This window comes from Parasteatoda tepidariorum, chromosome 8 (assembly GCF_982258835.1).
Source record: "Parasteatoda tepidariorum strain Cologne lab strain chromosome 8, Ptep-v5.0, whole genome shotgun sequence".
In the NCBI taxonomy this organism is placed as follows: Eukaryota; Metazoa; Arthropoda; class Arachnida; order Araneae; family Theridiidae; genus Parasteatoda; species Parasteatoda tepidariorum.
Genome location: NC_141762.1, coordinates 62,818,906 through 62,837,628, shown reverse-complemented (window position 1 = coordinate 62,837,628; position 18,723 = coordinate 62,818,906). Strand labels below are relative to the sequence as shown.

The 18,723-nt window shown below is 29.4% G+C and overlaps 1 protein-coding gene across 2 annotated transcripts in view; it reads right to left on the bottom strand.

Annotated features, from left to right (window-relative positions):
- LOC107450516 (Activator-recruited cofactor subunit 42) overlaps positions 1-17,693 on the bottom strand; it is a 35,912-nt gene extending 18,219 nt beyond the window's left edge. The window contains exons 1-5 of one of the 2 annotated variants that reach the window (XR_015435861.1): positions 17,270-17,482; positions 14,629-14,795; positions 12,607-12,756; positions 3,561-3,672; positions 349-464 (exon numbers count right to left, since the gene is read on the bottom strand). Coding sequence is in view for 1 of the 2 variants with exons in the window: in XM_087168991.1 (XP_087025117.1) it covers positions 349-464; positions 3,561-3,672; positions 12,607-12,756; positions 14,629-14,795; positions 17,270-17,321 (597 nt within the window). In the remaining variant the exon portion in view is untranslated. Of the gene's footprint in view, positions 1-348; positions 465-3,560; positions 3,673-12,606; positions 12,757-14,628; positions 14,796-17,269 lie in introns of both variants that reach the window. The other variant, XM_087168991.1, reaches the window with a different exon arrangement.
- Positions 17,694-18,723: the final 1,030 nt, after the last annotated feature.

Sequence of the window (18,723 nt, the reverse complement as noted above, 5' to 3'; positions counted from 1 at the left end):
AATCCTGATGATGTGTCCTAACTGCCCAATAAATTTCATGCAACATTTATATAATCCATGCCTAATATGACGTTTTTAAACTTGTATATTTTAAAAAATAATAGACTAAAAATGGCATTTTCGAAAAATCTAGAGCTGGGAAAGTGAAACAGATTACAGATTTGAAATCCGAGGCACGAAAGTATCTAAGATCTGGTAAAAAAAATCTCATGCAACAGAAAACAAAAAAAAAAATTGTTCCCCAGTGTTATCAATACATAAATGATCTTCTTGTATTATTAGAATCTTACGGAGGAAAATTTTTTTTAATTTCTAATGGTAAGTCGTTAAAAAAAAAAAGCTACTAACTAGAGCTGCTTCAGCTTCATAACCACTTGTTATCCAGGCTTTAGTTCCATTCAAAACCCAAGAATCTCCTTCTAATGTAGCTGTTGTTGATGCAGCACCTGCATCACTACCATTCCCTATGAAATTTAAAATCTATTTATTTAACATCAGTGATTAATATTGTTTGAAAATTCAAAATTACAAGTAATAATTATAGAAATACTGTAGAGTAATACTATTAAGTTGACTTTTCAAACCCCAGGAGTGATTGTGAGCTCAAGTCAAAATTCCGGAAAATTTCATGAGTAAAAAAAAAAAAAAAAAATTTAAATTGAAAAAAATTTAAACAAGGTTTTTTACATTTTTCTCAATATTTCTTAGTTTACTTAAAATATATTTAAAATTTTACACATAACTATACCATTTACACATACCTATGATGACTAATTAACTATAAGTAATTAAAATTTACAAATAGGTCTTTCTTTCTTGAGTTGATGATTATAACTATTTACTGATAAAAAATGAATATTAATTATGAATATAAGCTTATAAAGTATCTCTCTGGCTCTCCCTTACAACCAAACAAAATAAACTGTGTTTTTAAGTTCCACCTTTGAAAATTTGATTTCCGGAAATTTCTGTGATCAATGATTTTTTGAAATGTCTGAACCTTCGATCTCCATAAACTTCCAGATCACTGTCAGCGAAAATTCCGGAAATCCAGATTTTTTCCAGAGCACAATCAGCCCTGAAACCCCCAAAATTTTATGAAAACCAAGGGGTCAAATACAACAGTAATAAACTTGGAGATTTGTTGATCATGAAATATCTACTCATTATAAACAATGAAATTTATATAAATAATTCTATCAGTTTAGCACTTTAAAAACTATTTTGAATACGTTATAAACATTTAATTTTGTATTTTTTCTCATCATATCTTCGTTATGCGTAAAGGTTATTTTTTAGAAGCAATACTTTAACTTACATTCAGAAAAAGAAATCAAGAATAAGAAAAGTTGAGATAATTTATTCAAGAGTATTTAAAAAATATAACATAATAAAACCTTTCAAAATATACCATAAAGCGAAAAATATAACAATGTAAAATTTATGTCGGATTTAATAACCATTAGCAGTGTAATCATACAGAGTCCATTACAGATAATGGATTCTACCTTATCTACTGAGTCTCATAAAAGCTATTCTTTAATCCCATTAAAAGAATTCAAAATTCTCAAATTTTAAAGTATTTCAACAAAATAGAAATTTTTATTTTTTATTCAGCCATCATCTTTTATACACCTGTCATACAAAAAATTTGCTATTTCATAAACCAAAATAAGAAACTGATGACTTATACATTAGGATATACAGAATTTACTATTTCAGTTAAAAATAAAATTTTATTTCCATGCTTTAAATGAATGCAAACAGTTTGATATCCACTTTTAAAAACAATACTATTTTCTCTTCATATATGAGCACAGAATACATAGATCAATTTTTGGAAGATGCCGACCTGGTGGCCGAGTGGTTAGCGTGCCTGACTGCGGAGTTGCTGGTCACGGGTTCGGATCCTGCTCAGGGCATGGATGTTTCTTTCTCTCTCTCTCTGTGTTCTATGTTCTTTCTCCTTTGTGTGTGATTGTGACCCGCCCCATAAACGGGTTGTGGTTGTTTGACGTGGGTGACGCTGTCAGCTTTATGTGGTGACTTTAATATCCATCGCAAAAAAAACGAATTCAACGATCTCAATAATGCCAGTAAAGAATATCCTGAATTCAGATGATTTGGCGTTCATTGAATGACATTCCAGCCAATTTCCATTAGAATAAGAGCATTATAGTAATAACATATTTGCATAGAAGTTTAAACTTGATACTAGCTGCTTCTGATATCATTAAAAATACCAGCAGAGGAATTATATATGACAGTGGCTCAAGTCATCCTATCATTATTAGGTATAAGAATTAAATTTCCTTAAAATATAATAAAATGAGAGTTAAAAATCAATAGAATTTTGAAGAGGCCAATTGGGCTAAATTATCAAAACGGCTTACACAAATAGACATTTTATCTTCCAAATGAATGTCTTAGCTCAAACAAAAATAACAAATTTTTTTTCTTCTAGATTTTAGAATATTATATCTTTATGCATCAAAAAGTGGATTGCTAAAGATACATAGCCAAATTTACAAAATTAAAAACTTTGCAAAATAAATTAATGTTATGTTTATAAAGTAGTTTAACCCTTTCGCGCCGACTGTCACATATACGTGCCAGCAAGAAACACGCTCACTTCCCGGCCGACACACCCACGTGCAAGAGAGTTAACCCCGGCCGTCACTCATTTGTGCCAGCGTTTCGGAACGTTTTAAAAAATACAATTTCTTCCAAAAGATGGCATTGTATGTCCATATGGTTTCAGATACATGTAGATTTGACTTTCTAGTCAAGATGAGAGTACATTCATGTGGTTTTTAGGGGGAAGGAATGTTTTATGACGGCTCTTTAAATTCGCGCGTGGTATTTGTTTACAGTAATCAGGGTAGGGTTTTTTTTCTCGCTACTTTCGATTTTCGGTTAAGATTTTAGTGGATAGTTAGATCTTTATATTCCTGTTTTAAAATTCTTCACACAAAAATGAACTTTAAGTCATAGTAATGTTTTCAGATATGTAATGTTAAATGTTATTAAATGATAAGTACAATAGGAAATAAAATGTGTAAAATATATATTTAAACAAGAAATAACTTAAGTAAATTAAGTATCCATAGAAATATATATAAAGCATATGTCATTTAAATACTCTACAGAACAATATTAAACAATGCGTTGATATTTAGGTAATTTCATGGAATTAGGCTTAACAGCAAAAAGCCCTCCGGCCCTGGAGAGACACACGCTAGAGAGACTGCCGGCCTCAGCGGTAAGCGCGCTTCCCATCGCGAAAGGGTTAACTGGAAACTCAATTTTTTTTCGGCTAAACTCTCCAATTGCAAGAAACTTTTTTTTTGATATCTGATGTCTTTTGATATCTTTTTTTCTGATATCTATGTAGAATTAAAAAAAAAACTTTATAGTTTAGGATCCAATAAAAAAAACAGCAGAACTTAAAAAATATTCACCTGATACATAAAGACAGTGATCATCAATAAAATGCTTTTTTAATTTATTAAAAATTATCAAAATATTTGATTAAATCTATCATCATTAGAAATGTTTACCTGGTTCACTTAAAGCAAAGCAGCCAACTCTGTCACCACTTGTAAAGGGTGTAGCATATTTTTTTATTTGATCTTCAGTTCCAAATTTCAGAAGACCACCAAGATACAGAGACTAAATAAAATGAATTAGAATTTCATTGAGACACTTTGAAAGAAAAAAAAATATACAGGACAATAAAAGTACACAAATTTTAAACATCTGATAATAGTTGGCTATTCAATTTTGCCATTACAATTCTAATGGATTCCTACACAGTAACATATAAGTCTTATTTCAAGGTTACCACTCAAATCTGGAGAGAAAAAAATTCCCTGCGTTTTCCCTATACATATTATGCACAATATATTAAGAGGAAACACACAATCACTGTGTTGTTGAGTGAGTTATAATATGCTAACTGTCCTAATGCTGGTGCCGGAGTTTTCTCCGCGGCTTTTTCCTTTTATGCACCTGTGAGACAGGGATCTGCTTTAGATGAAGAGATAGCTGCAATCCAAATAGCTCTAGTCCAGTTACAGTGTCATATCGATCTTTTTGAAAAAGCTGTTGTCCTTTGTGACTCAAGAGCTGCTTTGATTGCCATTGCATCTTTAAATAATCCTTTAACTCGAGACATTTTGGATTGCCGCCTCCAACTTGAATACCAAGCATCCCTTAAGAAAACCATTGTTCTCCAATGGGTTCCTGCCAGGGTTTAAGCTGAGTCTAAAAATTCATTAGCAAAAAAGCTAAAATCTGAAAAAAAGTTTTAGCAAAATGCTAAAATGCCATTAGGCTTATAAAATTACTTTATACCAAACAAGTACTGTAAGTTATCTGACAAAGAATAGCTTAATGTACAAGAATATCAAAAAGAATACCTATAACAAAAAAAAAAAACACATTTATTATTTATCAAAACATTTTGGTTTATAATTAACAATCTTCCTTTCTTTCATGTTTGCCCATTTTACAAATGCTTCTTGAAAGTTAAATGCACTTTCAGGGCTCTCAATATTAATCATTAACAAATTGTTTACATGGTTGATTAACAACCTGTTTCGAATATTAGTTTTAATCAAATTAAGGCAGCTAAAGCCCCTTTCACAGTCAACAGTGTGCATTGGTATTGTTGCACAATACTCTATAACAGAAGTTATTAATAGGTACTGTTCAGACACATCATTGGTATATAAAAATAAAAGTAATTCATTAAATGACATGTTTTTACATTGTTGCATTAAGGTGTGTTTAAATAATCCCCATTCACAAAGTAATTCAGTTTCTGTAAACTGAAAATCTTTTCTGGGAGATTCCGAAAACAAATTGAAAATGCAACGGATTTCCTTTTCACCATAATGCTGTAATTCTTCCGAACTATGGGGCATCCTGCTAGGTATAAATATATTGAACATTTCGATTTTATCCAAATCTCCCAATCTATCAGTAATATTTTCAATGATACGGTTTAAAAAATTGTGCATCAAATTACGGAATCTTTCCCTCTGTTTCAATCCATCTAAAATTATATGGCCCTGAAACTCAAATTTTTCACTTTCCTTCTTAGGCACATCATCTAAAAAACTCATATAATGAGTGCCGGTGCCATTTTTTATTTTTTCTAAACTTGAAATACAAGCCTTCACACTTGATTGAACATATTCAAAATTTAAATTAGATTTTGGAAATATGAGGCTTAATTTATTAATGTTGAACATGATATCATTCATGATGGCAGTGGTTGCTAAAAACAAAAAAGTAGTTATATTTTTTAACAACCCTTGAGCAACAGGACGTTTGTCTTCCATTAAAGCACTAACAAGAGCTTGCCAGTTGCAATCCAGAGCTGTAACTGAATTCCCCAAAGACAACCACCGAGTTGTTGATAACTTTATGAATTTCCTTGATTTTTGTTCAAGGATATCTTGAACATTCTTCAATCGCCTGGTATTTGCAGGGGAGCATTCAAAATAAGAGTGAATTCTTTTTATTATGTCCTAAAACTTTACCAGGTAAGCATTCTCAGACGCTGCTTGGCTCACGGCTAATGCTAGACTATGTGCCACACAATGTACTGAAATTAAATGCGGATTTTGGTTTTTGAACAGAGCAGCAACCCCCGCTCTAACACCATTTTTCTTTTCTTCTCGGTGAAACTCATATATTCTAGGCATTTTTGTTGATCGCTATGCTTCATCTCGTTTGATCACGTTTTTTTCGTGAACGCTAGCATCATGGTTCTTCTTGCGAAAGGTATTTAGATTTTTTCTCCTTCTTGTTTGATCAAGTTTTTTTCATGGATGTTAGCGTCATGGTTTTTCGCGGAAGCTTTTTTTTAAAATGGAATTTAGTAAAATCCTTTAGCAAAAATGCGAAAATGCTTTGTTGAATTTTAGCATTTTTGAGGGGTCTTTTCGCATTTTGCGAAAAAAGCTACCGTAGCGGAAACCCTGGTTCCTGCCCATTGCGGGGTTATGGGTAATGAAAATGCAGACTACTTAGCAAAAAAGGGGGCCTTAATTATTCAAACTTCTGCGCACATTATGCCCTTCTGTTCCATCAAACAGCTTATTAAGAGGACCTTTAAGACCTGTGCTCATGAAGAACTTATCGACTGTACTTCTACTAAGTCTTGGAGAACTACTATCCTAAATTTGCGAAATGGCCCAAGACGAAGAGCGGTGGCTGAATTCCACTTGGCCACTGGTCATGACTGTCTGCGGAAACATCTGTCTAGATTTGGTATCGTTCCTTCCCCGGTATGCACTCTTTGCAGTTCTGGTAAGAACATGGACTCCACACACCTTTTCCGCTGCCCTGCACTTTGCGGGAATTCTATCACTGAACGCTATTGGGAAGCTAGAGACATGTTGTGATTAATAGACTCTGTTGCAGCATCTTTTGTTTCTGTTCTTATTTTTAGATGTTTATGTATGCTGTTACTGTCTATAATCTGCCATTGGAAATAAAATAAAAAAATAATATGCTAACTATACTAGTTTTAATAACTGGAAAAACTTAAAGAAATAAGGAACAATTTAGTATACTTAAAACAAATAATACTATTGTAAATGAAATAGTTTAGTATAGCTGATATCCTTAAATATCCCATAGATTGCGTTTTGAGAATTTGCCAAAAGATATTTGAAGATGGACTAACTAGTAAATTAATCACCAACCAGTCTGCGCCAGTTTTGCTATCACTACAAGATATAAAACTTAATGAATATACTATCTAAAACTTTTCCAAATTGGAGCACCCTTCATTCACAAGAAATTTGTAAAGGATTTTTTGCTTGTTTTGTGAAAGCTGAAATATTTCAGCAACAGGTAATTCCACAAAAAAGAAACTATAACTATAGATGTACAAAACAAAAGCAGTCACTTAAAAAGTTATTAAATTTTTGTTGGAAAAAAAGTTAGAGTTAATTAACTCGAACACCGAAATCAAGTTAAAACATTTCAAAGCATATGTTGCCTGCTCATAGCTATTGCATAAGAAGATTCCGATAAGAAATGATTTCCTAAAATCTACATCGTGTAATGACCCAATGTGTAGACCTTAGCATTTAAACATATGACCCAATTTTCATTAATAGTGACACATGTCTTGTCGAGAAGAAAAAGAACTCTTTGAGTAAGACACTTGAAAATTTCATTCAGATTCCATCCAGCCTCCAAAAGAGGGTGATAGTATTGTTAAGTGGTGGATTTATATATATAGAGAACTGGAAGGTATTCATTACTAACATGTCTTTATTCTAAACTCGAGTAAAGTTTTAGTCTTATGAATAACATTATATCACCAGGAACAACAAGGTTAAATGTACAAACTTTTGATGCCACCCAGGCAATCAAACATCATCTTTTAATTGCTAAATAATCCTTGTTAGCTTATTATGCCAGCCAAGAAGGATTTTTTGCCAGATCAAGTTGATAAAAATCTTGTTCAAAATTTGAACTCTTCTTGCAAAGTCTACCAAGAAGAAGAAAAAATAAAAGGAAGGAAAAAAAGAAAACAGAATAAATATGCTAAAAGAAAATAAAGAAAAAGTGTCATCAAAGGAGGTGGTAAAAAAGTTATGCGCAATTGCTGCTAAAAGACAAAGACTCAAACAAACAAAAAAATATATATAAACAAAAATGACAGCAAAGATAATAAAATCATTGCAGGCAAATCAGGGGCTATGACAAAGGTTTCACCAGAGACTGAAGAAAGCTTATCAAAAACTTCAAATAGGAAATCAGTTGTAAAGTGTGCCTGTGCAGATCTATATCCTATGCCAACACAAACACAGGGATCTCAAATAAAAATAAAAAAACAAAACAAAAGAGTGATAGTTCTTTAACTATTAAAGGTATTGTTTATTGATACCTCGTCCCGCCCTATTCAGGGCCCACGAGAGTAGAACAAACATTCTACAGACAAAACATACATAAAACACAAAAAATTACATTTGCAGCAAGTATAAATGACATATAAAGAAAAAATTAAAGTATGAAAATATTTACAACATTAAATGCAAAGGCATAGTGAAATGCCTTAAACAAATGCATATTTTAGAATTTTGAAAGAATAAATGCAGAGCATTGCGACATCGAGATACGCATAAGAATTTTGATACACTAGTTAAGTACAAGAAAGTAAATGTAGATTAGTAACTGGAAAACATAAGTAGATTATTTTGACAGCTGTCGAAAGTGTAAGGCTCTCAAGGAGGCTGGATAGCAAGAATTTTGAAAGGAAATATTAAATAAATAAAAAATAAGAGTCAGCTACAAAACGTCTGCAATGAGGAAAAAGTTTATACAGTTTCTCTAGCGATAGGTATATTCAAGAGACATAAGTAAATAGATTGAGAAGTGGCAGAGAAGTTATAGCTAGAAGGTGGTAACATTTAATAATCATTAGAACGAGATCGTAATTCAAGGAGGGCCTGGCGATGCGCAGGGCAAGTGATGTCTGAGGCTTGATGATAAGGATTATGGCTGGTTCCAAAAAAGGTATTGGTGTGCCAACAGTTGATGCAATATTTTTCGTCGGAGTGACATTCATTTGTGTGATGGTCGCCTCCGCAGTTAGAGCAAGTGGCGAATTCTTGAGTGCAAGAGTGGGTGGAATGATCAAGACCTTGACACCATGAGCAGCGTCGAAGTAGAATTCTTTTTTTGACAATGCATCTGTTCAGGCCTATGTAGATGTGTTTTGTCCTCAGGAGTTGTTGAGCACGTTTATGCGATACATTGACAATGAGATGTTTTTTGTCAACATGTTTTTTGTGAGGTATTGACTTTGTGTATGTGATGGTATTATTGTCAAATGATGATTCACTGAAATGCTGGAGGATGTTGGATATACTGTTGCCATCAAAGAGAGCTGGTGCATTCAGAATTATAAGTGAGGTAAGGCGTTGTTCTTTGTCGTGGAATATGAGCTTATTTTTGATGCTATTTGTTAATTTAGTCTTTGCCTCATGATCGTGAAACTTAATTTCGACGAAATTCTTTGTCTTGAAAACCTTCTTCACAATTGGTAGCGTTGTAGAATCATTTATGATTTTGATGATGTTATCACCAGATCTGTCGTCTTCAGCAGTGATGATAATAGGTGCGGGAGGAAGCTGTCTCTTGGCGATTTCGCTATAAGTTGGAGTATGGCAAGATTGTGTAAGCTCATCTAGCTGGTCTGATATCCTAATAATTTGTCGCTCTAAGTTCTTAATATGTGTTGGATCAACTTTATCTGAGAGTGTAGAAATACGATGATCTAGTTTTTCTAGTTGTTGAATTTGTAGGTATGATGAAGAGGACTGGCAGCTGAACAAGGTTTTAATTTTTTGGACTGCCTCATTGCAAGCTTGTCTCTGAGTAATTGAGAGTTTGAACTTATCACTATATTTGCTCTCTACATTTTTAACGATTATGCTGATTAATGTGTCTAATTCGTGAGAACTATTAAAGGTATAAAAAATCGCAGATTTATTTTCTTTTATAAATAATTTAAAAAATAATGGTCTTGTTATTTATGCTATAAAAGGCTAAAATTCTTGGTAAATGAAAAATAAATATTATCCTAACAGTTGCTTATTATCAAGTATTTTTCAAACTAAAGTTGCAATTTTATATGTTAAGGAGTTACTAAATGTTTCTACTTTACAATTACATATGTTTTACAGGGCTTAAGCTAGATTAGATTATAATAGTGATTCCAATTGTAAAAGTTTTTCTTCTCCAAATAATTTAAAAAAATCATGTTACTGATATTTTTGCTACAAATCATATAATAGTATTTATTAAAAGAAATTTAATGTTTATGTATGTTTTCAATAGTTTAATGTGCTAAACAAGGCAGGATTCTCAATTAATAATTGCCTCCTTTATGTGAAATGAAGAAAAATATAAGCTCTAGTGCTATTTTCTCAATAGGTTATTTTTTTTTTACTAAATGTTTTGTGTCAATATAATTATTTATAAATTAATAAATTAGTACGCAATTAATTTTATATCAGCACATAATTATTTATTATCTTAAGCCTGGAATGTATTATTAAATGATAATACACACGAATGATATACTTGCATGAAAATTCCGTTTTTTGCTTTTATCTGAAATCCCCTGAAATAAAATAGTCCTCAAACTATAATATTGTAATTTTGAGCAATTTTTTAGATTTTATGAAACAATTACCAATTTCTTTTTCATCTTTCATTTATTAATGTTCTTTCATTTGTTATTGTTCAATAGAATGAAACACAAAATATAAAAGCATAAAGAGAAAAACAAAAGAGATTAAGGTAAAATTAATTATTTCATGTGGCCTATGAAAGAAAGAAAAAAGAAATAGATTAAAATAAAGAGATGTCACTTAAAACAGCTGGATTTTATAAGATTAAATTTAGTTTTATTTTGAAGCACAACATTATAGACTTCATGGGAAAACTTTTATATCTATACACACATTAAAATAATAGTTGCCAAGTTTTGGCAGCAAATGGGTAGCAAGGAACTAGAAGAAAAAAAAAATCACAGAGTACAACAAACTTGCAGCTACCTCCAGGCCACCACTTTTTAATTTAAGTTAGAACTGGTACCTAGGCAAATTCAGTTGATCAGTATAGACAGGTACTGATATATAAACATACCCGCTTCTATTTACAATCATAATTTTGACTTTAAGTGATAGAACTGTTAAAGTTACATTTTTCAATTGGTCCGATAAGATAAGTAAAGTAGTATAGCACAGTACAAAATTAAAGAGTTTAATTTATATTTTTTATTCAGGATACTTATTTTACATTTAAGATTTTTTACAATTACACACTACAATTTTACAAAATTTAAAATAGAAATAAAATATTAAAAAAAAAAGTTTCATAAAATGTCTTAAAATAAGTAGAATATTAATAATATATTAGCAAAGCATATTAATATTTAAAAAGTGAGAATTTTAAATTAAAACTTCTTCTGTTATAATGGTACTCAAAAATGATTAGTTAGAAACTACTTAATTTACAATACACATTTTGTTTTTATGTTTTTTTACAGTAATATTCAATAATGTGATAGACTTTACAAAAGAAAAAATCTTCACTTACATTTGAAATATATTACTCCTGAACAGGGGTCTGTCTAGGTTTTTCTGAAAGGTACCTATTTTGTGAAAATTTAGACATAATTTTTGAAAAATTAAAAATTACATTAAAAAATCAAAAACATGGTAAAAATATAGATTTATCGTTTCTTAAGGAATGCAAAAATAAAATTTTAAGAAAAAGTATTTAGTGAAATTTTTCCTAAAGTTGAATTTGTGAAACTACCGTTTTACCTAAAATTGACTTTGTGAAACTACCGTTTTACCTAAAATTGAATTTGTGAAGGTACCTCTAAACGGTAGTAAATTCGGCCTGGACAGACCCCTGCTGAAATATAATATATAATATGGCATTAATAATATGTCCAGGAAAACCTAGAAAAAACCATAGAGTTTCAAATGTTTAAAAAAAAATTTCAAAATATTAAAATTCAAACAAATTACTGGCGGAGAACTTTTCCGATAGTGTAATCCTATCATGATTTATTTGCATTTTAATATTATAAAAAAAAAAATTTCAACATTTAAAACTCCATGGTTTTCTCTAAGTTTACCTGAACTTATTTTTTTCTAAACTTTAATAAATTTTAAATTTCTAATAATGGGGATGAAGAATTAGCAATGAAAAAGTTTGACTAACAGTGTAGTGTTCGCTTAAATATCAACTTAAGTCATAATGATAAATTGAAAAGAAATGAAAAACAAATAACTTAAATTTTTTTTAAACAAAACAAGACATTATCGTTATAAAAAAATTGCTTATTATAGTCAGTCAATGTAAAGATAACTATCTTCACCATTCATTTACAGCAGTGATGACTATGTTTATGAGGATTAACTATTTCAAGTAGGGGTATTGGATCAATATGAGAGACAGGTATAGGCTCAGGTTGCTGAGAGAAAGGGAATCTTGCTTCTTTAGTTAGTCTATCCTAAAGCTCCTCTCTTTCATATGTATTTCGTGTTTCCATAGCAGCAGATGGCTTTAGACTTGGCAGTGAGAAGCTTTATATAGACACCACAAGATGCACAGCCTCTAGATACTTCTTCCATAGCAATTACATAAGTTAAATAATTTATAGCAGCATCTCCAAGTTTTTCTAATTTTTTTTTCTTTATATAGACAGATAATATACTTTTGGTACATTGAATATTTCTATTGAATATATGTAGAAGCTTTATATAGACAGACTACACCTAACTATATATTTTTGGCACATTGAATATTTCAGTTTAAATTTATTTATTTATTTATTTTTTTTTTTTAATAACAGGTGTTGAACAGCCAACCAAATTTTGAGTTTACGACTATCACTGTTCTACTCCATAGTCTTATAATGCTGAACCCAACCAAGAAGACAAGGAAACTTTTCTACAAACTAGTCTCCGTGGAGGGTTTTTTGGTGCAAATTAAAATCAAATTCAAAAATCCTGAAAAATAATATTTAAAACCACAATAAATGTGAATACTTACATTATTGACACTCATGATCACACCACAAGATGCACAGCCTCTAGATACTTCTTCCATAGCTATTGCATAAGCTAAATAATCTAAACCAGCACCTCCATATTTTTCAGGTGTAGATATGGCAAGCATACCAAGTTCTCCTAACTTTTTTATCTTTTAAAAGAAAGAAATGTTTCAATATATATATATAAAAGTAGAAGGGACAAAAAACATGTTCATTACTTTTTTATACAATGTGTTCTGTAATAACCATTATTAATTTGAGTATCTAAACTAAAAATAAAAAATAAAAATCATGCCCATTAGGGGGCACAAATATTTCACAAAGACACAGAACAGTTTAGATACTTACATCAAGGTTGCAAAAAAGCCTTACCTTTTCTGAAAAAGGTCCAGTTGCAAATATTTTTTTTAAATTTAAATTCCAATTATTACTATTTTAAATTTATTTATTGAGGATTATTCAATTAAATAATTTGAGTTAAGTACGTTATGTTATTAATTTCATTGATTAATGTAATTAAATTGATTATTAATTTTAATTGAATTATTGTAATTAAATTGATGATTCATGTTTACATTCAAAACCAGACAATTGTGTCCGAAATCGCTCCTCAATCATGCTCTAATTCATCCTTGCTGTGCTCTAAATTGATTCAGAATAATTATTTATTATTTTTTAAATTGTACTACATCTTTTGTAAATTAGGCATTTTCCATAAAACTGTTCATAATTTGTTCGAAATAGTTCATATATTTTGCTTAAAAAGTTGGACAACTGGTAATTATAGTTAATTTTGCTTTATTCGTATATCATACACTTATGTTGCATTAAAAAAGTTGATTTCTAATTCTAGCTACAAATAGTTTAAAATTATTGTTCTTAAAGCTTCAAAGGTTTAAGATGTTGCTCCAAACTGCTTCAGAAGTGAAAAGTTGCTGCTCCAATTTGTTTTTAGCATACAATAACATCAACATAGTAATTAGTTGACAATTTTATACCCATTTCATATTAAGGTTATTGAAAAATATTAGTTCTAATAAAAGTTGGTATTTTTTTAATGAAACCAGTCTCTTTTAAGTGAATAAAAAAAATAATAATAACCAGCATTATTTTGGTCAGGCTAAAATCTGTCAACCCTGAAATATATAATACTACAAAAAATATATTCAGGATGTTCTGTAGCAACTGTTCCAGTACATATTTTTGGAAACCTTATAAAAAGTGAAGGAAAAAATTATACACATTTGTAGCCACATATTAAAAGATTAAGTTAGAAAGAACAATTTAAAATTTGATCCTTTACTATTAGTTTCAAAATGAGTGAAGAAAGGATTAAAATCATGTGGAAAAGTTGGTCACAGTTTGAGAAGTATCTCCTTTCATTTAATTATTAATTTTGAGTCACTAATGTGCGTTATAGCAGAACATCCTGCGTAAATATAAAATAAACATTGCAGTTTAAAATTTTCGTATAGGGCATTCAAATGTAACTATACATACAGTAAATTAATCAATGAATTCTAATTACACCACAACACTACAAACTTCTTGGGAAAATTAGAATTCAATGGAATATAAAAATTATTTTAAGACTCAAAATAATTAGATAAAAAAGATCTATACAATGCAATTCTATAAATTACTATCTTCCATACAAGACATTACCTATACATACACTAAAGCAAACCAAAATTGATACAATTGTTAGTTTTTAGTTCTAATGCTTTTGATAGAATAAATTTTTCCTCTAATTATAAATACTTTAAGTGGATATTTTTATATTTTAAACTTTTTGTATTTAAAAACTATTTGAAGGCAGCAATGATCAGTTCCAGGTAATATATTACAATATTTAGTTGATAAGTTAAATGATATGTGAGGGTATCAATATAACACAAAATTTTATAAAATGCAAAGTTATAAAACATTATGAAGATCATCTATTCTATCTCGAATAATGCATAGATCAAAAGGAAATGAATGATATAAGGGGAAACAAATTAATCTAAGATTCTAATTACTTGATCTTTAGGAAATATCTTTTTCTCATCAATCATAGCTGCTACAGGCTGCAGTTCTTTTTCAGCAAATTCTCGAGAAGTCTTCTGAAGCATTTTGTGAGTATCAGACAAAAGATATCCATTTGAGATTGACCTGATGCCAACTGTTTTCTTCAGTAACGGTTGCCCTGAAAGATTTTTTTTATTTGTAAAAGAAAATTTTCAGTACAAATTAAAACAGTAACAAATATTAGAAGCTGTGACAATAGGAACCGTTCTTCAGAGATATATTTATTTTATTTCTAATTTTTTAACTTCCCCATTTGATACATTGAAATGGATGTTTCATACCTTAGAGTTACATAAGTAGAAATTAGTTATTTTGCATCCTTTGTTGCATTGATTTATAAAGAAGTTACATCTTAAAATATTTAGATTTCTTTTATTCTTAATAAGAAAAAATTACCTTTAGTTAAAAGTTAAAGCTCTTCATTTTTATACAAAAACATAACTAATTGAAGCAGTTAACAGTAAATAAAATAGTCTAAAATAAGTTTTAATTTAATGGGAATGGTTTATTAATTACATATTTTTACTGAATTCTATGTAATTTAAATTTTCTGTACACTCATGTCTGTGAAAATTTTTACACTATGAAGAAATTAATCAAACTTACATGAAATGTAAATAGAACTAAGACATATAACCAATTATAATTATAAAGCAATTATGAATGTACCACTGTTGTGCATGTTTATTTGTACTACTATCTAAATGTGACACAATTTCAGTAATTAATTATAATACCTTACATGGTGTAGCAATTTTCAAACATAACTGTAACTTAAATTGAAAAAAAAAAAAAAAAATTATAAATGAAAAAATAGTATTAAAGTTTCAAAAACAAATAGAAAATCTTAACAATAGAAAAATATGTACTTATTCATTTTGGGAAGATATAAAAAAAAATAGTCAAACTAATGGATTTGATACCATTGATTGTGGAAATAATTATTACGGGTATTGTGTACAATAGGCTGCTGACATACTAATAAAGATATTTTGGAAAAATAATGTTAAGACCCCCGAAACAAATAAGAGTGAAAAAAGGGATTTTTCCATATCGAAACCTATTCGTGCGTACTGAAATCGACAAGGCTCCAAATGAAATTGCAGATTTGTCTAATTTGGAATAAATTAAAGAAAATTACATATTGGCTTGCATAACATAGGTTAACATTTTTACTTTTTAAGTTTTTAGTTTCACCATGCCAATTTCTGGAAGTCACAATTACTTGGAAATTAAATTTGCTAAAGTACCAATACGGAAATCTCTCACTAAAAAAGCGGTTTCTTTCGGTTAATGGAGTGCAAGTAAAAAGTCAACAAAAAATATAGCTCTCCACCAACTTTACTTTTATTTTTTTTAACGCACTTAAATATTAAATAACATAAAATGTATTCAAAGAAATAAAATAAAAATGAAAAAATAGTTGAATTTCCTTGCTTTTGGCTACCTGAAAAACTTTAAAGGAGAAGTTTTCACAAAATATGATGTGATTTTGATGAATAAAACTTTTTCTTTCTTTAATAGGAAAAAAAAAACTTAAAATCCTATAAAAAATTAGAAATTAAGAAATGAGGATATTTCTGTATCCATATCTGATTTCACCTATTCATTTCTGGCAAAATGTTTTGAATTTGCAAAATTTTGTGAAAAGTTTATGTGGTTTGCTCAGCGATGGTTAAGATTTTACTTTTTTAGTTTGTCCTCTCATATGTTCTTTTTAGTTTCTCACAGGCCACTGCTCTGAAAATGCCAAAATTTGTCAATTATTTTGGTGTGCATATCAATATGAAAATCTTCCAAAAAATACTAAATAATTTAAAGTTTAACAGCATGCTTCAAATGCTCACTTAATATTTATTCTTTAACAAAATTCTTGATGAACTTCATATGTAAAGCTTGCTTGATTTTATTAGTTAATTGGTTTTTAAATCAATTATAAGAAATCTATAAAAAATCAAAAGTAATTCATTCCTCAGCACAATTTGCAGTGTCATTAACACAGTAATTGACATGGTTACCAGAACAAACTTAGCCACCTTTACTTTGATAAATGAGTTTTCTATTTGTATTTTTTATTTATTTTAATAATTTCTAAATAATCAATCGCAAAGTCTTTGAAACTTGCGAGCAGTGGCCCGCGATAAACTAAAAAATAACATCACAGAAAGGGACCAACTCGAAAGGTATAGCTCATAGCCACCCCCGGGCAAACATCTACATCTGTTTTGTTTTTTTTTTAAATTTGCAAGTTTAAAATAATTTGGCACCTTGGCGATTGTAGTTGGAGCAACAGATCACGATTCGGAAATATCCCCCTGTAGTTCAATTTCAAATCCCAAACTCCTTATCATGTGTCTTTAAATTGATAATGATTAATAGTAAACTGTAAGTCAATTCCAAAATCTCTTACTGTAAATCAATTCTAAAAAATAATTTATAGACACTTTATTGAAGAAATTTGTTAATTTAGAATACAGCAATAAACATTCATTTCTAGAAGACTTTTACAAAAATTTGATAAAAATTTAATTACCATTTACATGTGAAATGAAACGGAATTATGTTTTTAATGCATATAAATGTTTAATTTACCTGATAATCGAAAGAGTGTTCCTAAATAATTTTTTGGCAGCACGAAACCCATGTTTTAATCTATACTTTAGAATTCTACAAAATTAGAAGAAATAATTACAGCCAATTAATGAAATTGAGAGACGTGATCACAGGATATGCACTTCGCAAAAGAGTAAACAAGCTTGCACTTCGTACTGTTTACGCACAAACTCCTGCCTCCAATATAGCGAATCAACGATTAGTGACGAAAAGATCCGAATACGCCTGCGCTTTCGGATCTTTTCGTCCTCCAGAACCTTCAGAACATTTTTCGTGACCTCTTCACCTCTTCAAGTAGGATGAAACAGATATTTAGTTATTTTACTATGAGCCCAGCACCTTACCAAAACGGTTGTTTTATTTACCTAATACAAGCCATATATTTGTACACAAAACATTCTTTAAATTATACGTTGATAACTATTTTAGGTAGTTTTCTATTTTGCCGGCGCATGCGATAAAGTTACATGTAAAACGTCACAATTGCATGTTAATTCATCTTTTTTTTTTTTTAAAAAAAAAGTTTTTTTTGGTGATATCTATTTGAAAAAAAAAAAAAACTGAATAAGTAAATAAAATAACTGAATTAACTTGAACCGGTGAAATATAAAAGTATCTAAATTTTATTTGTTTATTTATTTATTCATTTATTACATTCATTTAAAAAACAAACGAAACAAAAACAGGTTATGTTTTAAATGTCTTTGTTAAAATTGAACTTTTCTGAGCTGATGTTAGTCTAACGGCATAGGAAAAAGGAAGTACATTACAAAACTAGAGAATTAAATTAAGCGAACTGATTAAAGTCTTTAATAAATTTAATTTTAAAAACTAATTATTCAAAATATAAATTATATCTTTTTCGGAGCAAGAATTATTTCATTAAACTATTCATGAACTATTTCATGAAATATTTATTTAAACTAATTATACGTTGATAACTATTTTTGGTAGTTTTCTATTTTGCCGGCGCAAGCGATAAAGTTACATATAAAACTTCACAAGTGCATGTTAATTCATCTTTTTTTTTTTTTTTTTAAAAAAAAGCTCTTTTGGTGATATCTATTTGGAGAAAAAAAAATAAATAAGTAAATACAATAATTGAATTTACCTGCCCCAGCGAAATATAAAAGTATCTAATTTTTATTTGTTTATTTATTTGCTTATTTATTACATTCATTAAAAAAAAAACAGGTTATTTTTTAATTGTTTTCGTTAAAATTGCACTTTTCTGAGCTGATGTTAGTCTAACGGCATTGGGAAAGGAAAGTACATTACAAAACTAGAGAATTAAATTAAGCGAACTGATTAAAGTTTTTAACAAATTTAATTTTAAAAACTAATTACTCAAAATATAAATTATATCTTTTTCGGACCAAGAACAATTTCATTAAACTATTCATGAACGATTTAATGAAATATTTATTGAAACT